Source organism: Lagopus leucura, unplaced genomic scaffold (genome assembly GCF_019238085.1).
Source record: "Lagopus leucura isolate 7727_CA_CO unplaced genomic scaffold, USGS_WTPT01 Super-Scaffold_100001, whole genome shotgun sequence".
Classification (NCBI taxonomy): Eukaryota; Metazoa; Chordata; class Aves; order Galliformes; family Phasianidae; genus Lagopus; species Lagopus leucura.
The window spans coordinates 59,375,654-59,396,909 of record NW_024962262.1 but is presented as its reverse complement, the minus strand read 5'-3'; the positions used below and the strand labels follow the sequence as shown (position 1 = coordinate 59,396,909).

The window sequence follows — 21,256 nt, the reverse complement described above, 5'->3', positions numbered from 1 at the left end:
AAAAGTTGGAAGATAGTTGCAGGCATCTCACCTTTAAAGATGCTTCTGAGCTTCAAATGCTGGGTAACAGGAAGTGTCTTCTTGGAGCTCTGCACTTGGCACCTGGCCTGTGTGAAGTATAGGGCTTTGCTTGGGATTGGGAATTACTTTGGGCACTTCTTGCGATCAGGAAGGGATCTGAGAAAACTTCACGTGCATCTGATTTCCTCTGTGGGACCAGTCAACTAAGCATTAGACTTTGTAGTATCTTGAATTTGAGGCACCTATCTAACATGGCACGTTACTATTGTAACTTTTGCACTGAGAACTTAACAACTGGGTTCCTTTAGAAAAGCCATGGAAAGTTTTTATTGCTACGGTATGTGGTAAGTATGTGGTAAGGTTGCCAAGACATTACGCATATTTGCACTCTTCTTTGCAGTGTTTTACTTAATACTGTAAGAGTGGAGAGAGGAGAAATTACTAAATGGGAGTTCTGTATGTACGGGGTATATGTGATATAGAGTGACACACAGCTCAGGTACTTCCCAGTATGCACACAAATATAATATTAGTGATATGTGCTTAGATATTTGAATGCAGTTGTTTGTCTGTTTTAAGACAAATCCAAAATAACCCTCCACCTTTTCAGCCTGTGCAGTTGTCCTCCAGATGTGAACTGACTTTGTGCTAATTCAAAACCTGTGTATTTTGGGAGATCAGTCTGGTGCTTGATGAAGTAGAGATTTGTTTGACTTGTTAAATCTCACAGTGAAGAGGCAGGCTGGGACTCCTTGCCTTTTTAAGCTTGTTATTCTGCAATGTTTATCATTGTGCATGTATTAATTTTTATTGTACAGCTAGGAATGTTAAGCTGTTGTCATTTCCTCGCCTAAATGTTTCTTAAGCTTCTCCATGAGGATAAAAAGCATGTCAAGTCTTATTCCCCATTCCTACCCCCCAGTGTGCGCTGCTTTTTTTTTCTTTTTACTGTCATATTGAAAAAAATCTCTTTACATTTCTCCCATCACCTTTGAAAGTACACTTTGCAGAGCAATGCAAAGAATTCCTTCCAGACCAACTGGTTTATATGCATCTCTTGAGAAGGGGCCTTGGTCTGACTGTGGTTTGCAGCCTTAGATGTGACCCCACGAAAGCAGCGTCAGTGAAGGGTGGTGAGGTGCCAGCCTGTGTGCTGAGCTCTGTGCAGACACTCGGTGCTGGTGTGCCCTCCCAGCTGGCAGGGCCAGCTGGTAAAGGTGGGTAGGGGCAAATGTGGTGAGCCCAGCTGGAAGCACGGCCTGCTTCCTGACACAGCCTGGCTGTCGGACTGCGGTGTGCTGCTCATCATTTTGGGATTACAAATTACTCAGCTGAGCAAGCATAACAGGCTGTATTCCCAAAATATGCTCTTTCCTCATTCTGGAGATGGTAAGAAATGGCTGGCTAGCCTCACCACACTTAAGCATTCGTGTGGAGGGTAGACAATTCTTCTGGCTTACATCTTAGTGTTTACATTTTGTTTTCATGCTACATTTCTCCTGTTCCCTCCTTTTTCCTCTCAACTCCACCGCTGGCATTTTGCAGCATGACAACAGACAACTGGTCCCCTGGGGAGTCCCTTCTGCATAGAGGCTTCAGGAATGCCAGGCTTCAGATCAAAAGCTCTAACTTCCTAACTGCATTGTTGTTCTCTGTGTTAAGGATGGAAACCTTTCTGTTTCCCAGTGTTAAGATGCATAGTCAGTCTCTGACAAGTAATACATCACTGCTTCAGTGTTTGACCCTTTCCACCTCGTCTCATTCACAGCAGTGCCAAACCTTGGCTGTCTCTCTCACGTCTGTGGTGGTTCCATCCAGTACTGTGTTGTCAAATAATTTCTCTTTCCAAATCTATTTTCTCAGATCTGTAAAGAGCACAGAAATTTTCTCTACCATGCCGTAGACTTTAGAAGAAAAGAACTACAATTCTTAGTAGGTGTTGTGGAGAAGTTAGGCACTGCTGTTCTTTGGAAGGTGATTTGCTTGCTATGTGATTTGTTAATGTACTGTTTAGTAAATATCCTCCTTATCCATCCATTACACTTTTATTACATTGCACTTCTAAACTGAAGCTTTCCCTGACAGCTTGGCAGATTTTTATCTTTGCTGCAGATCAGTGTTAGATATAAACTCTTTCCACATGAGTATCCGGGTCTCTGACACCTTGACCACCTTGGCTAATCTCTTATATTCCTAATTTTTTTTTAATTCAGGGTAGAAAATGAGGATGTAATATGTTCTTGTGCAAGAATAAATGGCGAAGGAAGAGGTGAAGAATTTTTTGCCAATTAATTGCTTCTTTTATTTCCATGTATTTTTATAACACATCAGAAGTGCCTTTCTAGCATACGCCTCTTTTCTAAGCCCCAGCCCAAACTAAATTGCAACATTATCTTTTTTCTCAGCTGGGAGACACTGACTGATTTCTACATCCTTGTGCTACAAAATCTGTCTGTCTGGTATATAATAGGCTACAAATAAGGTTGGTTTGGGAAAGAAGAAAGTTTTGCAAACTCAAGTGACTGAATTACAACTATATTGGTATATTTGATACCTTGCATAGAGCACCAGTTTCTGAAAGTGTTATGTAAGAATTTCAACCTCTTTGAAACAAGCTGGGAGAAAATCTAGATGCTCTGTAAAGTTGACAGCTAAATTTGAATCAGAATTCAAATGACAATGACAATATATGACAATGTGTGCACAGCCCAAATAATTTATTGGAATTGTGATAAACCCAGGTGATGGAAAGAGTGTATGTGGGAAAGTAATCCAAATACCTCTTCTGTGATTCCTAAAATTTAGAAGGACCGTGAATTGATTATATATAGCTCATTGCTCTCCTGCTCCTTTTCAGCGATAAGTGAGTTCCTTTTCAACCATAAGTGGGCTCCTTTTCAAGTTATTTGTCCTCCCCTGCGTTGCTGAAGTAGCTGTAAACGCAGGCAGTTCCTGATCATCCCTTCCCAGACTTCATCATCTTTGCAATGTAGTACTTCTGTAATAAGGAACTACATGCACTCAATAGTATGATAAATGATAGTGGAAAGGTTTGGCATACTACTTAAAAAACATTAAATACTTTGGTATTTTTTTCTCAAAACAGAAAAAAGTCTTACCAGAGCAGCTGACTCCTGCACCACCTTCTCCTCTTTCTTCTCCTGATGGGGACAGTGGCACTACACAGATGCTGAAAGATGGAATTAGTTTGTCTGGTGCAGCTGCAGCAGTTATATCCACAGGTAAAAGAAAAAAAATAATGACATTTTTAGTGTGAAATGACTTCAATTTCAAGAAAACTAGTCGTGTCTTCTTATGGAAATGTGCTGCAAACTTACTCCTGTAAATCATTACTCACCTACTACCTTTCTTCAAAAAGATGTTTGTAGGTGCCAGTGTTACTTTGTAGAACTGGTATTTTGATGCCTGCATTATAACAAGAAGTGCTGGAGCACGGAGACTTTGAACATATCTGCTAAACCTGTCAGTTTCGCTCTGTCTGAAGGAGGAAACTGTACAACTGTCTGTCTCATTCTCTGATGTATGAAATGGGATTAGATGTAGCTAAAAGCTCATATGATATTTTGCTTTCATGCACACTTTAATACCACAAAATGGAGATTTTGTCTCTCTTCAGTGTTCTATTAAAAAAGCAAGTCCATTTAAACCAAGTAAAAGCAATCAAGGGAAATATCTCCCTTATTTTTAAACAAGCAAAGTTAAGAGAAAATGTAATGAAATGTATCTTAAAAAGCGTTGGCAAAACAAAAATAAGCTACTTAATGAGCTAGCTTGTTGAGGGGCTTGTAACTCTGTAATGAGACAATTTGTAGGTTGTCAACTGAAATCTCAGATCTTTCTAAAAAAGCCCGTAACTTATGTTAATGCTGTTTGGGATACTTTTGACATTTAAAAACTGTTTTTACAATAGAAGTTGTCAGGCTCTTCTCCATCCCAACTTCAATGATGGATGAGGGGAAAATACCTATGTGTTTCCTAGGAAAATAAACCTTTCAGGAGTCAGCTGTTACTGAAGTCAGACGAAGATGTCATGAAAGCTCTTTTTGCTGATTTGTATCTTTGTTTATTCATACAAGTGGCTTCCTCCAATCTGCAGACATCAGAGACTAAGCAGATAGGCATGAAGATACAAGATCACTGAAGCACTTCATAGAAACGTTTCATTTTTAAAATCTATGTTTCTAACTAAGCCAGAATGGTACTACAGCTGAGAAAATGCAGCAGTCTTTTCTATTACATATCACTTAGATTGTCTGCTTAATCACAAAAGATTTAAGCTATACTAATGTCTTCCTGCGTTCCTGGTCATGTGACAGTCAAGACCAAAAAGAAGAAAGAAAAACCCTTCAATTACAGCTTTTCTCCATATTTTTCTGCCTTGTTGTTCCTTTTGAAAGGCAATTTTTCATTGTCTCTGTAAAAAGTGCTTTCAATAGTCCTATTTGATTACTTTCATGATAAGCTTTGAACCACTTTGCACAGTATCCAGGTAAGTATTGTTCTTTTGTTTAGCAGCGAAAGCCAAGCTGTGGTGTGGAAATCATACGTGGGTGGTTGCTGAAGATAGCAGATACTGACCATTGTGCATAGACATTGTTAATGCTGTGTGGGTGCTTCAGAATGGGCACCCATAGCAGGCCTATGCTATGGGGTTTGGTTTGTTGTATCTTCTCAAATATGAGAAAAAATAGGGCAGCAAGGACAGCTTTTAAGAATAGATCTTTTTGGTAGTTTAGAGCATGTACTGGTAGTTCTTGCTTTCCTGGGACTAGTATGTGAGTAGAGATGAGTTGAAAGAAGAATGCAGTGTGATGGCTTTGTACGTTAGCAGGGTACAGAAAGGCTTTAGAGGTCAGGTGGAAGTGAATTTGGGACTTCAGAAACAATGCAATTCTAGCACGTGAAATGTGTCTCTATTCTGTGTGCACTAGGTACAAAGAAAGTAGAAATACTTTGGCTTGTTCTTTTTCAGTGTGTGTTTATGTCAACAAGCATGGGAATTCTGGGCCTCACCTGGATAAGAAGAAGGTTCAGCAGCTTCCAGATCACTTTGGACCAGGTCCTGTCAACGTGGTACTTCAACAGGCTGTACAAGCTTGTGTGGATTGTGCCTATCAATCCAAAACAGTATTTGGATTTCTGAAATCTGGCCATCATGGAGGGGAAATGATAACTGGTATGTGAAGATGTTTCTAATTTTTTTTTGTTTCTTCACTTGTTTCTGAACCTAGGGTAGGGAGAAAGAACTGAAGTAACTGCAATGAGATTCTATCACTTTTGTAACTCCTCCTTAAGCATAGTCAAGAATGTATGTTTATGAACTACTTTATTAAGAGAGTCCTGGGGGAGTATACTTTGTATCAGTCAGAGTCCAGGATTTTCTGAACAGTTCTTCAATCAGAATCTAGCAATAGCAAAGTTGAATTACGTGTACACTGTACAGTTAGGTGGTTGGTAATAAGTAGAGCTTGTGCACCAACAGCTGCAGCTATACATTTGTCAAGTAAGCTCAGTAGGAGTGGAGTATCAGCTTTATTAATTCAAATCATTCTCATAATCTTATCCGTACATAATGTTTGTGTTCTTAATACCTTACCCAAGTGAGTGAAAAGTTTCCAGCTAATCTGTTTAGCTTCCAGGCAAGTGATTCCACATGTTAAATTTGCTGCTTCCTCCTTTCCCCCATTCCCCGGTCTCTTAGGTCAGTGTTCATTCTCCTGTGTCCTCTACTAAGGAATAGGTTTAGTTCTGCTACATATTAATGCTATGTCTACAAATAAATTATCCTTACATCTCAAACTGAGTAGCTGCTGCTTGACATTTTTTTTTCCTTCTAGGCTAGAAAGTACTTTGTATGGCAGTTAGCACATCAATTCATAATTCTATCACTGGCAGTAAAAAGACTTGGTGTAACTTTAATCTCCTTACATTATCACCAGGTGTGAAAGATGATTAGTGGAATACAGGTTTAATTAAATCCTCGTAAAAGACTTTGCTGTCTAACAGTATCTACAACCTAGTACCCTGACCTGCATATAGCAGAATTTCAGTAGTCCTTGCTTATGTGTCTGCATGAGTTTGTTCGTATGATAGATGCTTCTTTTCTACTTTGTAATAAAAGTTTACTGGAACTGTGTAAGCTTGGGTGTGAAACTTGTATTACTTTATTTTTTGCAAAACATGAAATTTTATTATATTATTAATATAATAATATAATTGTGCCTCATTCCAAAAAGTCATTTTTTTATGGAACAAAATACACTCAGATGTGCTTTGCCAGTATTCTGATTGTTATTGTTCTTGAAGAAGGACTAAACTGTAGGCCAGTGGTGAATCTGGGCTATGATGGAATAGTTGAAAATAATTATTTTACAAAGCAGAAAAAAAAAAAAAAAATCTAGTTCTGATATATTTTCATTCAAAAATCCTGTAGGAACAGGAATTACTATTGTAATTACTGCTAGATTCAAAGCAGCCAGCTCAGTGGTCCTAAGCTCAAGAAGCCTGGCTCTGTAGGCTTCTCATGAAGCAGAGTGCTGGAGCGCTCTCAGGTGCATTTTCTGTTTTTTAGCTCTTGTCTGCTCATCAGCTTGTTGGATAGGTTGCTGAGAGGCTCACTGAGCGATCAGTCAAATCTTGAGTCATTTTATTAAAAAAAAAATTTGTCGGATATATTTTGAGAAGAACAGAATGTGGCTTAGGTTAATGTAATACATTAAAACTCTTTGAAAGGGTAGATAACAGCAGGACAAGGGGAAATAGTTTTAAGTTGAGGAAGGGAAGATTTAGGCTGGATATCAGGGGAAACTTCTTTACAGAGGGATTGGTGAGGTGCTGGAACAGGCTGCCCAGAGAGGTTGTGGATGCCCCGTCCCTGGAGGTGTTCAAGGCCAGGTTGGATGGGGCCCTGGGCAGCCTGGTCTGGTATGAAATGGGGAGGTTGGTGGCCCTGTCTGTGATGGGGGGTTGGAGATCCATGATCCTTGAGGTCCCTTCCAACCCTGGCCGTTCTGTGATTCTATGAAAACCAACTGTGCAGTTGGATAGGAAGGTAGGCTACATACAGTAGAATAAAATGAGGAACTGCAGAATGAAACTGTGAGAATATTTTCTCGTAGAGTTTTTGCTTGAAAGTTTTTTGGTTTGTTTGTTTTTTTTTTGTTGTTTTTTTTTTTTTTTTTTGTATAGTTGGTTTTTCTTTAAGACTGGCAAGAAAAACAATTGTCTGCATCAGAGATTAAGGAAAGAAATCTAAATCTTTTGTGATGAACTTTCATGGCAAGTATTGTATTTGGTATAGTAGAAAACTGCATGCTGGGACTTGGATGAAATAATCTTGCTACAATATGTGTGAATAATTAGTGGGTTCTTTTGGTTCAGCTGCCAGAGAAAATAGTTGTTTTGAATGGAGTTGAATTTAGGATTTTTTTCTTACTCAAAACAAAAGCACAAACCGTTTTAATTTTGCTTGATGCATAAGGTTTCAATTCAAGCAAATGTAACCAAAGGGAAATTAAAGGCTTGATTAGCAAGCCCACTCATGGTGGTGGTGTCAGCCCCTCTTTTCTGCTTGTAGCTCTGAGTCTGTGTCATTTAGTGGGATGAAACAGTGAGGTTCAGATAAATCTTCTCAAGCAGAGAATTAAATCAGTCTCTTGGGTGATTTTCTTCACTATCAGACAGACACATTTGTCTGATAGTTTAGCTCTCAGCCTTTCTCCTGGCTCGAGCTTGCTGTTTGAAACATACCTACACAATGAAAAGTAAAGAAATGAGAATGTCTCTTCATCCCAAGGGCTGGGATTGCACAAACGAGCTCAATTCCCTGTTTATTTGTCATTAGAGGTTGAGGTTGTTGCATCTCAGAAGTACTCCTTTTTATTTTCAGCCCTAGCATTTATCTTGGAAGTAAGAAGCTTTTGTTGTCCCCAGGCAGAGCAGAGAGTTGTTGAGCCTGTAGATCTGGATCCCACTCCTTTGCTTGGAGCTCCTATGGTTGCCCTCAGACATTTGGAGTACAAGAGAGCTGTGTTTGCACTGAATCTTTTTTTTTTTTTTTTTTTTTTTGTGGATTTTTCTCATGGTATGTCTTGGGGAATTCAGATAGCCTCAGATGTTTCTTGCTTTATCCTCCTGACAACTCTAAGATAATATTATTCTTTTCAATGCTTCTTTTCAAAATTAAGATGTGAATGAGAAATTAAGATGTGGAGAACAAGTAATTTCCCTTGGGCCATGTAAGACTACCTGTGAGGCTACTATGAAGTTATTTGAATGTTTGCTGCAGCTGATAGTGCTACCTTGCAGTAAATATCAGGAGATCAGGCTCTGCTGGGTCTCACAGCCCATTTGCTCTCCAGAACTGGTTGAGCTCCTAGCAGAAATATGCCTCCCAAGACCTCTTCCCCAAACAGGAGGTAGAGAGCCTTGTGTCTGAGCCACATGTGAATCATTAGGTTTTCATTTAAACATTGGAGACAGGAAAAAATGTGAATGGGCCGTGGAAACCCGTGGGTCCAGGATTTGTCCCTGTGGTACTGACTCTTAAACTTTAGGCACCTGCATTGGGTCACTACACAATGAAAGCAAATGAGAGGTAGTGTGTTATTGTTGATGCTAGCCCGTGCACTTGCATTAACCCTAATCATAGGCTCACTTAACAGTATGTCAGTCATGCCTTTGATTTCCTAAGGAAGCATAAAATATGCTAGTGCTGGGGCGTTTTCTTTGTTTTTGTATATAATATCTGTCTTCTTCTGTAACACAATATGGATATGCTCCTTATTTCAGACTTGTGAATAAAGGCTTTCTTGTAATTTTTGTGGGTTTTTTTTTGTTGTTGTTGTTTTTGTTGTTGTTTGAAAATGCATCTGCCACTAACCAAATGTGATCCTTTAAAGCTCTGCTTAGCATTTGGAATCTCAAAAACAGAAAGCTGCCGAGAAGACAAATTGATGCATAAACCCGGTGTTCATACTGATTCTTTCCAACACTAAGCATAATTTACAAGTTCGTTCCTGTTCTGTTGTAGTGTCTTTCTAATTAGAAATAACCAAAAGATTCAGCTAACATAATTGTAATTATTTACCTACATACTGGTGGCGTTTGCAATAGAAGTTTTTTCAGAATCTCAGTAAGTATCACAAAAAGGGGAAATTATCATTAACTACATAATTCTCAGTATTTAGGGAGCAAGGAAAGAGGTCTGCAAGTAAAAGATGTTGGCCCGTGTTCAGTCTCTTTGTAATCACTCATTCAAGTCCATTCTTGTGGTATCTCTGCCACCTAGATTTTTTAGAATTAAGTTGCAGCTTCATCACTGTAGCGTTGACAGCAGGATGGATTTCTCTAATGGTAAAATATCAAATGACAGAATGAGTTTTGGTAGTCAGAATTTCAGTGGTGATGCATGCCTGCACACTACTGCTTGTAAGCTCAGTTCAGTTACAAACTAAAAAAAAAAGTTTATTTTTTTTTCTCTCTAGCAAGTGCTGTAATGGATCTTTTCTTGGTTATCTCCTGCAAATAGGTGGTAGAGAGGTAGTGTTTTAAAAGCAAACAACTGAAATTGCCTGTAAGATTTTGATGTTGACAGAATAGATCTGTTACGCTCGTTTAAAGCCAGTGTTATTTTCTTAAAATAAGTTCTCATAGAGCAAATTTAAAGTGGCATGGATCCAATGGAAGGTACAACCAGTTCTTTGAATATAAATGTGTGAAACACCAGAAAGATTGTTTATTCCTCTCACTTCTTGCATGTTTTAAATCAAAGCTGAACGTCCTTTACTTGTTAGTGTTTTGCTATACTTTGTGATGCTCAGGGACTGTTTGACATCATCTTCTTATTCGCAGCTTCCTTTGATGGGGAGAAGCATGCCATCAATCTTCCTTCTGTAAACAGTGCATCGTTTGTCCTACGTTTCTTGGAGAAACTCTGCCACAGTCTTCAATGCGATAATCTTTTCAGTAGCCAGCCTTTCAGCCCTTACATGGGGTGTGCACATAGTCCCACGGAGTACGATAGGAACAAACCAGGTACTATTAAACAACTCTTGTTTACAAGTACTGTTATTTTTGAGAACTGTGGTTACTTTATGAAATTTAACATTTTAGTCTGCTTTGCTGTAACTTAAATTGACTGAAATGGTTCAGTTCTTAGTGGATTCATTCCAGAGCACAAGTGCTGTGGCAGGTTGGGATAGCTCATAGCACATGTGCAGAAATCATTTTGTTCTGCTAACTCTTTCTTGTGGTCAACTAGGAAACATATGTATTGTACCACTGGGTTACTAAAAGAACAGACTAAAAACTTCACATTTTGCCTGTTCAATTTATGTTTGAATCATAAAATAACCTTGAATAAAGATGCTTACTAACTTATAAGAAGGGGCTTGCTCTGAGAGCTGATTCAGTTCAGCCTATCCTACAACACTGAATAGTCTTTTCTTCCTTTGTTCACCTTGCCCAGTGATGGCTCCAAAATTTTAGATCTGCAGCATACAGTCTAGTAAAGAAGGTGGGTTTTGCAGCTGGCTGCTTGTGACATTTTATGTGCGTTTTGGTACTCTGGGGGTATATAGAGTGAGAGGGAAATAACATGCTCAAGGTCTCCCATCAAACGGTTTGCAGTGCTGGTATTACGAGTCCCAGTCCAAGAGTTATCAGGAGCCATAGCTGAGAAAACTTTGACATCAATGCAGTTTCAGTCTTACAGGTGCTGCTTTAGAAAATAAAGTATTGTGGTTTTGGTATTTCGTTTTTTATTTGTTTTGTTTTGTTTTGTTTTGTTTTTTTCCAGTAAAGAAGTTGTATTTGTTTCATTTCATGAGATAAAAGTCATTTGCTTTAATACTTTTCAGGAAAGTAGACTAAGTTTGGAAATTGGGATGATGACAGTATAAACTAAGCTGTTACTTCAGCTTTTGAAGTTTGTATTGAAATGACAGATTCTATGTGAAATGGGTTTGTTACCTGGTGAATGACTTGATGTATGTTTTTGCTTTTGTACTTTGACTTTCCCTGTGAGCATTTTTATACCATAATAAATAGGTGATGACTTTCCTCTTCACAGCAAAAGAAGAAATACATGAAAACGGAAGTGTTAAACGATACTCTCGGGACTCTCCACCATACACCGCTCCCCTTTCCCCTAAGCTTCCGAGGAGTGATGCTCATCCGTCTGAAGGTGATTACATTGTGTTGGTATTACATACGAGGATTACATATGATTTTGGTATTTCTACTCAAAAGGAGTGAGTACAGTGTATGTCTCTGGTTTGCCTATAGTCCTTGACAGCTCAGAATGGAGATATTTATTGATCAGTGGCATGGATTTTGTGCTTATGGACGATCTACTGCAAGTTCAAGAAGTCTTTGTCCTAAACATGGCAGTCTTTTTTGTGAAATCACTCAGGCAGATAGGTGACATTTGAAGCTTCCTGCTTCATGTATGGCTATTTAGTACAAAAATAATTCCCTTGAAATGGATTAGGAGATAAATTGGAAGCAACTCTAATAACTCTTGGCTTGGGCCAATGATTGTAAGAGCAAGGATGTGTTTTGATGGTACAATTTAACTGAATGTATGACTAGCTGCCCCTACAAGTTGCTCTGCTCCTGCTCTCCTTGCCTCCTTGTCTCTGTAGTGCATCCCATGCCTCCCTGCTGATGGGGTGACGAACTGACCCAGTGAAGCACAGAAAACATTTTGGCAAAGCTAGGAGATATTTGCAGTTTACTTCTCTGCACTGACTCATCATGCACTCAGATGAGCGCAGGAATGGGTTGGATAAAATGCAGCCACAGCAGGGACCAGAGCAGAGCAGCCTCTCTGTGCAGCTGACTCCAGGAAAAGGAAAGCTTTTGTCTGTGCTGTGGCAGAGGTGCAGTAGCTCGTTGTGCCGATTTGTAGTCAGCCTCAGAATGTAAGTGAAGCGTGTCAGCTTAAACCTCACAGGGAGACTTAGGAAAGAGTGGTTTTACTCTGCTTTTGCTACTTGTCAAACCGTGGTAACTTGTTGATGTGACTCATCCCATCTGATAGATACTTTCTATTGCTGCAGTATATTTGCATAATGTTTCCAAAGGCTTTTGAGATGAGTCATTTGTTTCTCTTTTTTCTCTTTTTTTTTTTCTTCTTTTTTGAGTTACTGGTGTTTTGTCATTCAGCCTCAATGTGGGCAGAATAATCTCTTTTTCTATGTAAAGTCATGGGGCCACACTTAAATCAGAAGAAAATATCAAATTAAAATGTTAAAGCTTATTAAAAATGGTTCTTCTTACAATTTGATATAAATACAATGTATTAACTTCAATGATGTAACCACAGTAGAAATATAAAAATTGTCAGTGCAGAGCTTTCTCTGTCTTAAATAGACCCTGGTTTAGGTCTAGAACATCTGTGCAATTAAATCATATATTTCTGGTAAGCAACTGTGTGAATAACTGTAAAACACTTAATTCTACTGAAATTAAGTTGTTTAAATTGGAGATAAACAGATGTCTTAGACCTGCATTCTCTTATAAGAAATCTCCCTGTAAATAAGTTGGCATACGTGTTATAACCTGATGAGCATTTTGATACGGGAACGGAACCCTTTTATAGATGAAGTCAATGTATTTCTTCAAATTCATTTTACTATCAGTAGTTTATTGTAAAGTGCCGTTACTTGGATTGAAAAAAAAAAAAGAGGTCTGAGTTTGTACTATGTGTATTTTGAGAGGCAAAGTATTCTCCAGTGTTGTGTGTTTCCCATTAGAGCAGTGTCCTCTGAGGAAAATCTGGAGGTAATTTCATAGCGGTCAGTCATGGGCTGGTTAGCAAGAAAGATCTGCCCCTGAAATGTTCTGGCTCCATTGAGACACAGTTGTCTTGAAAGAGTTGTTTTGAAATACCATTTGAACGCAAAATGGAATAATTGTGGGAAAGGGTCTTTCAAACTGCTCATTTTCCTTCTGATCTACTCATAGATATGTTTTGCAGATTTTGCTGTCGTTTCTGTTCCATTACAGTTTCTTCTTAAAGTTCTGAAAGATAAGAGAAGGAAAAGAGAAACAACTCTGTCTCCTTCCCCTTGAAAACAGAGTGTTCTTTACTACTGCAGCCAGTTACATCATGCAGTTATGTATGAAGCAAAACAACTAGCTTATTCCCAGAGGAGCTTCAAGAAAACAAAACGTCCAATTCCTTCTAAGGCCTTCAGTCTTTAGCAGTCTGTTTTTACCCTTACATTTGAAACATAAGGCATTTTACTGGCCTTTTATACATCTACCCAGATTTCAGGTATTCTGCAGAGGAACCTCCTGAGTAACAGAAAAAAACTTGTTCTCATTCCATCCCTCTACTACTCACATCTGCTCCAAATGTCGAGGTAGGAAAAGAGTCATTTATTGCTCCACTGATTGCAAAGCTGTATTTGTCACACACCAATTCTGAATCAGCTCTCATACCTGTTGACTGTGCCTTCTACAAGACTGCAGTTGGGGTTGGTTTGTAGAGAAGCTAGATGGATTGAAAGGGAGGTGGACTGGGACAGTAGAGCTGCTGAGCAGAAACACCTTTTTTAAAAGATGATCACCCTGTGAAGTATGCCAGTGCTCCCACCTTGTGTATGTGACCTGAAGAGTTAAGATAAGTTTAAGATAATGGCAGGACAAGGGGAAATGGCTTTAACTTGAGGGAGGGAAGATTTAGGTTGAATATCAAAGGGAAGTTCTTTACAGAGAGACTGGTGAGGTGCTGGAACAGGCTGCCCAGAGAGGTTGTGGATGCCCCATCCCTGGAGGTGTTCAAGGCCAGTTGGATGAGATCCTGGGCAGCCTGGTCTAGTATGAAATGGGGAAATTGGTGGCCCTGTCTGTGGTGGGGGAGCTTCATGATCCTTGAGGGTCCCTTCCAACCCTGGCCATTCTATGATTTTCTGATTCTAAGCTCAAATGCTGGTGTCTAGGGATACAAAGCACAGCTTCTCTTTGCCATCCCTATTTACTGTTGCTTAATTAGGATCAATGGCATTAGAATGAAACCAGGGACATAGTTGGAGTAAATGCAATTAAATTCTTTTATAATATAGTGAATTTAAAACCCTTCATGTCTTGAGAGATCATGGAAAGAATTACATAAAATGATTGTTTAAAAGACATATTTGGGATCTCCGCTTGATTACTATAAAAAGATTCCTTCATAAGACATTGCATGGAGTTGGCTGATATTTGCTGAAATACTCCTGTTGAAACTTTCTGGTGTGGAATATTGCTTCCAGTATTTCATCACGCCTTTAAAAAACTTATGAAGTCTCAATCTACAAGTTTTGGGCTCCTTCATCGTGCTTTTCTGTAGCCATTTGAAGTATTACTTCTGCCTTTCAGTCTTGCACCAAGACTTCATTTGGTGGTCTCATTTTCTACTGAATCTAACTTTCTCATTTGTTTCCTTTAATATTATAGTGCTTATCAATGATGAGTTAGTATCTTTGAAATACTATAGAAAGATGGCTTTTGCTTTCATTTTAGCAAGTTGCTGTAGCTACTTCAAGCCAACAAATAAAAGTTTGCTTTCTCCAAAAACCTCAGTAGCTACTGCTTTGCTTTTTTGATACAGATCAAACTAGAAAGTTTATCACTATTGTCTTGGGGATTGTACTCGAAAGAGAAGGGCTTGTGGACTTTAAAGCTTCTTTTTGCCACGAGAAGATGTTAGGCTGGTTTGCATGTCTCGCTTTACTGAATTCACTAAGAAGGGAACCGGTTCTCTGGGTGTCTTTGTTCCACTTTGGGATAATGTTGCCTGAAGATCGTAACTGTGAAATACACTCCAAGTTCTTCACTAAACTCCAGTGTTATACAGACTTCAGGAGAGAGAACCTAATTGCTAATGGAACAAGTTAAACGTGCTTAAAAAGCTCTCTGTGGGTTATTGTTGTTGTTTGTTTGTTTGAGGAAAATACTCTTCCTTTATTTAATTCTGGAAGTTTCCCAAGAAATTATTGGAAGTTGTCATATAAGAAGGGTAATAAAGAGCATATTCTAGGAATTTGTTTCACAGATTGTACCAGTTACCCCAAAGAATATGCTGCTCCGCTAGCATATGTTTTATAACTTTCATAGAGTAATTTTCAAGATGGTAATGTGGAGTTTACACTTCTGTGAACCTGTTAGCTATATTTTCCAGCTCTTAACTCTCTTGCCAAAGCAGCATTTGTTTCATGCAGATTTTTGCATCAGGCTTCCAGCTTCTTCCTCAGGGTAGATATTGGCCTAGTGCAAGTGGAGCTGAGAACATACAGTGACAAGAGAATGGAGTGGTGTTCCCATTGATGTTTAACTACGCGTAGATGCAGCATTGTGATCAGAGTGTATTGTGTTAGTGTGCATGTGAGTCTAGGATTTACAGCCTTCTGCAGCTCTGCATGTAGTCTCTTCAGTTTTTTGTGATGGCTATTGTCTCCGAACATATGGAGATCTACAGATGATAATTGTCCTCTTGCTTATGAAGTTAGAGATTCCCTTTACTGTGTAGAACAAATTAAACAATTGCTAGTTACCATGAGAGGTTTTTTTATGTTAAAAAATTCTTTTTATAATTCTTTTTATATTTATAAAAATTATAAACATAATGCACTCTTGAACAGATTCTCAGAAAGTAACCATTAAGAAAGATGATGAAAATGCTTGACTGAGATTGCATGTGTTAATACTAGTATCAGACAATGAAAAAAAAAATCAAACAAACCTTATGTCCACATCCTGCTCATAATATTTAACACGTACAGCTGAGATGATTTATGGAAGACTGTCTCAAACTTGTCTATGAGACATTTTACTGGAAATTTTTTAATGTAGTAAAGGAGCAGTGATTACTTGAGAATGACTGTTCTGCAGTAAGTCTTGTCTCACAGGAGATTTGTTAACAGGCTTGGAGCTCGTTATTATCTTCAAGAGAACATAGCAAGGAATTAAATAACAAAGCTACAAAGTCCATAGTTTTGAACAGATCGATGCCTTTGTTTTCTGTAGCAGAAACGTTACGTATAGAAGAAAACAGCACTTCCAAAGAGCATCGCTTTTCTGAGGACTCTATGGATTCTGCACTTAATTCAGTAAATCTGTCAAGCCCGGCCCGTCGAAATTCCACCGAATATCGTACTTCAGGGAGTGCAGCGTATTACAGGAATTCCTTTCAGCCAGTGACTGCTACCTCAAATTCAGCCCCAATCCTGCGCCGGCTGTCATTGAGCTCTGCTGGGAACAGCAGTTACTATGAAGTCAGTAGGAATCGAATACAGAGGAGGATTGAAGGTATGCTATATGCCTAAACTTTCCAAAGTATGTAACAGCTTTTATGAACATGCAAAGTCCGTGAGTTATGAACAAAGAAGTTCTTTGCCACAGAAAATATGTTACATATGGAGTGAGATGTTGTGCTGTTGCCAAGCACGTCAGGCTTGCTAATGTAACTTCAAATGCAGAACTTAAGCCTGCTAGAACTAATACCATGGAGCAAGCCAGAGGAGTCTTGTCTGCTGCACTTTCCTCTCACTGCTGTCATGGACGACCCTGCAACAGGCTGGATTGGGCAGTGCTAGTTAAACACAGCTTGCTTTCTGAGCATTTTATCAATTATTTCTGTATTGCTGATATACAGATATAGGGTTTCTTCCTGTTCCTCTGCACAATTGAATTTCCATTTGCCACTTTCCCGGATACTGGCATCTTGGGACCCGGGAACCAAACACAAGTCAAACTAATCTCTCTAGGTATGTCATAGTGCTGGTTTTTATGTTGTTGTAATTATCTGCAGTTGTGGAGAGTACTTAAGACAAATGGAACTGTTTGGTATTATGGTTTGATACATGAAGGAAAATAAAACATCCTTTATTTTAATATATGTCAAAGAATGAATAATAAAAGCCTATTGTCAAGAATGTCATATGTAAAATGAAATGTGTTAGTCCTGTACAGACTAGTGATACTTCTTCTTTTCACAATATTCTTACGCTGAAAGCTGCAAGTTCCACAACTGGACCAGATCTGAATTCACTTAAGAGGGAACCTTCAAGAATATCGAATAAGGATCCGTCCACCTGGTCAATAGAGGAAGTAATGTGTTTTGTGAAAGAAGCTGATCCGCAGGCACTAGCTCCACATGCTGAACTCTTCAGGAGACATGTATGATGTATATCCATTCTGTTCTACTAGATGTCATGTATTGCATTAATCTTCTAGAATACAACTTCGATGTCTGTCACTGCATTTCCAATTAAAGGTAGACTGCTCACTTGTGTAATACAGGGAGGTTGAAAAATTATTTTTCCATCTGAAAATCCTCCTGCAGTATGTTTTTTCTGTGTTCCAACCTCATTAGACTTAAGATAATATGCATTGCTTTCCAGCTGGTACGAGGTAGTGTGATACTGGAACTCTTACATTGTAGTGGCCAGCTTCCAAGGCACCCTGTTGCTGTGGTACATCTTGAGAAGCTGACATTCTCACCTGCAATATGGGGTGCTTGTCTTTTGTTGGTGACACTTCTCTAAGGCCGTTTGTTTTGTAGATGGATTATCCCAAAGCAGAGAAGCTGCTGTGCCTTGTTACCTTTGCACTTGGTCATCAATACTAAAATTTAGAGGTTGAGCTGAAACATTTGTCTGTTTTGACAAAGAATATGGAGTTTTGTAGGATCTAACTAGATATTGTACTTAGGGAGATAAACTGTAAATGTTGGTTTCCTTGTGTTGTTTTTGATCTCCCTTTTCAATGCGCTTTTGCATGGCAAGGTGTTAAGCAAAGAGCTGTGTCATTATTTCATTTTATATTTGGCTCTCCAAAAAGAGGTTGGCTTTCTCTTTAGTAGCATTTTGCCCCCATTCTGCACCAGCTCTTACTAACAGTTAAACTCTTTCACAGTAAGCTGGATTAGAAGCAAATTTCAAAGTAACTTTTAACAAAACTTCCTGTCTTATGTGTTATTCTTAGTTGTGTAACAAGACTAAATGTCGCTTGTTTTGTCAGGTTTATGTTTAAAAAAACTAAGACAGAATAATTCTCTTTATGGTGTTTTAGGGAACTAATTGCCTGTCTGCAGTATGTAATGCTACTAAGAGCTTTGGACTGTCACATTTCAGCAACTTTTCAACCAGGCAGTTGAAATCTGACTAAGTTGTCTTCAGTCTTGATCCTAACAATCTGTCTGCTTTAACCTGGCTGTAGATCTGTCTTATTTCACAGCTTCAGATGGTCTGTAACCCCTTCCTCTGAGTGACTGTTTGCATGCGCATGCCAGAATCCTCCCACAGCTGTGTTCAAGGTTCAGTGCAAGGCCTCCATGCTTGCATCATTTAATCTCTAACTGCACAGACCTTCCTTTGCAGCCTTTTTTCTCTCCTTGACCCATTCAACTTTTTTTCTCAGCTGGTACCTATTTTTGGGGGCTGTTTGGTCAGTTTCCTTTACTTACTGTAATTTCGTTTAGTATCTCACAGACCTTAACCATACAGTAAAAATACTACAATAAATTCACTTTCAGGGGCTGTGGGTAAATATCACATTGCAATAAGTTACTGCCTCGTATATGGTAAATGCTTTTTTTACTGCATTCTCAACAAATATAATGTAGTTTTCAGTGTTAGCGTGCAGATTGTTAAAATAGTCGTGTTGTGTTTGTTCTCTTCCTTCTGCAGGAAATCGATGGAAAGGCACTACTGTTACTGAGGAGTGATATGATCATGAAATACATGGGACTGAAGCTGGGGCCCGCCCTGAAGTTGTGCTACCACATTGAAAGACTTAAACAAGGAAAGTACTAGCTGAATGGAGACACTGCAGTGTGTGTGTGTGTGTGTGTGTACCACACTGAGCTCTCAGGTTAACTGCCATCACCTTTATTTAAAAGTCTTTGGCTGGTGTAAGTTATCTGTATTTTCTGGAAGTTCTGTCAAAATGTGAAAAAAGACACCTTAGGAGAAAGTAGAGGGAAAAGATGTATTGCATTCTAGTGTTTTAGTGAACTGTTTCAGCCAGCTTGCAGGGAGAGGCAGTTGGTAATGGGCAGGTTGGGTAACAGTGCCAAAAGGCACATTCTCTGTTGCAGACTTCAGCAAACATGTTCATATTCAGAACCAAAACAGCTGAATCCCAAAGGGAAAAACAGAAACAGCATCAGATGTTAATAATTATTACAGGGATGGCTGTGAACTTTTACGTTGCAAGGAAAATAGAAGATCTAATCTCAGCAGTGAGTGCCTGTTTCTCCAGAAGAGTAATACTCAGCTAGATTATTCTTCATAGATTTCCATAAAGGGAATAGCTGTATGAGCAGTTCAGGGGGAAGGGAGGTGTAGGGAGGGAAGGGTTACGGAGGAGAGGGCTTCAAACAATTCTAAGCTTTTATAAAGTGTGATTATCAGTCCTTTCGTAAGTTACGAGGACAAATGTAGGGTATGTTGTCAATTTATGGTGGCAATAATAGTTCTGTTTCATGGAAGAGCACATTGGCTGTATAAACAGCCTGTTCTGGAACAGACAGATTTCACTGTAACAACGCATCCACATTTTAAAACATTCCATCTTTTTGCTAAGTTTGTCATGGATACACGTCCTCGTGCTTTTTATAGATACACGTGTACGTGTTGGGGAAATGCACATTACATGTATTTGAAAATGCACAAACACCCTGTACATATGTATTCAGTTTTTAATGTGTACTTTGCACTGTGCCAGAGAGAACTGTACAATTTCCTGGGTTTTGTTTTCTTTTTTTACCAGTGATTTTAGTCCTGTGCTACTTTCATTTCCATTAGCGCCTGTTTAATTTGTTGTCCATTCTTGGAGTCAGAAGGTGACAAACAATCAAAGGGTAGATTTACTCCTACAGGCAAAATCCCTGTACTATGCAATCCTCATGGTTATTCATCACTTAACTGAGCCATGTATTCCGGTATATTTCTGGAAATACGTGGTTGGTTCTGATGTTTAAGACTTGTATTTCCTTTAAGGAAGTGCCACTGTGTAATGGATAAGCCTGTTTAGGGTAAAATTGGTGCTGTTTATATAAGCTACAACAACCAGCGGTGATAATAAACCAGTTTGTTTTCACTGCCAATTGTAATATACATCAGGGACAAGAAAATATACTTCTGTGTAGGAAACTGAATGTACTGTATGTAATAGTGCAAGTGACGAAAACTATTTGGTAGGGAAGGTGTAGTCCTTAAACGGTAGGTTTTATTATATTTCTTATTGCCTTTTTATATGAAGCTATATAGTAAAAATGTATTTTTTACAAATTCCTTTTCTGAAACTGCCTTGCTGTACCAATACTCTGATACTGCTCAGGTTTCAGCAGAGATACTGCTGCAAAATAACGTGTTTTGTGGCTCACCGGCATCCAAGAGCTTTGTTAGTTTAAGTGACTGCAATGCAATTTTAATTTGGGCTTTGAGGATTGTTTTTATTACTCCATTGCTAGACATTGGACACAAAAGGTTATCTATATTGATTTGTTTTGCATATCTTTTGTGGTGCGTGTGTGCTTAGATGAATAATACAAGCATGTTCTGAATATTAGGAAGAGGTCAGAGCATTGATTGGAAAAGCAGAATATTTTCTCTTTGTGTTTGGAAAATACTGACTTGATCATTGATAAAAACCATATGAAAGTCCCAGTTATATATTAAGAAAAACATCATGCCCCGCATGTTGAGTATGTTGTTTAAACCTTACTTCCACCATGATTTATTATGCTGAAGTTCAGAGTTCTTCAGTGTAAAAAGAAGTACTGCTCATACAATTAACTAAACAGTTTTCATTTTTTCACGTTGCCGTTGGCAGAGGAGAAACAAAGATGTTTAAAATTTCAGTTTGGCCTCTATGAAATGAACTTTTTATACGTGGCACTATTATGGGTATAAATATTTGTTCAAGGCTTTGCGGGCACCCGTGTGCATGGGGGGTGGGGGGGTTACAATACCAGAATTTCACCACGTGCTGTAGTATGAGATTCAAGCGTTCCGTGTGTTCTAGCAGAATATATTTTTCATTCTTTCTTTTCAATGGGATGCTCTTTCCCATCAACAAAAATAAAATGGTTTGTTCATTGTTGCGCGTTTCGTCTTGACACTGTGTGTAAGCAGTGCCTGCGTAGGCAGGGGTAGCTCTTATCTGGCACTGGGCAGGTCTGGACAGCTCGTGTAAACATCTGACGTGAGGAAGTTTCACT

General features: G+C 38.8%; 1 protein-coding gene across 3 annotated transcripts in view; it reads left to right on the top strand.

The window, feature by feature from the left end:
* Positions 1-21,256, top strand: part of SCML2 (Scm polycomb group protein like 2) — a 76,401-nt gene extending 55,145 nt beyond the window's left edge. For 2 of the 3 annotated variants that reach the window (XM_042868318.1, XM_042868316.1), the window contains 7 exons: positions 3,128-3,263; positions 5,015-5,218; positions 9,895-10,077; positions 11,114-11,227; positions 16,057-16,338; positions 17,045-17,208; positions 18,720-21,256. In XM_042868318.1, the coding sequence (XP_042724252.1) occupies positions 3,128-3,263; positions 5,015-5,218; positions 9,895-10,077; positions 11,114-11,227; positions 16,057-16,338; positions 17,045-17,208; positions 18,720-18,845 (1,209 nt within the window). In that variant the 3' untranslated portion in view covers positions 18,846-21,256. The remainder of the gene's footprint in view (positions 1-3,127; positions 3,264-5,014; positions 5,219-9,894; positions 10,078-11,113; positions 11,228-16,056; positions 16,339-17,044; positions 17,209-18,719) is intronic. The other variant, XM_042868317.1, reaches the window with a different exon arrangement.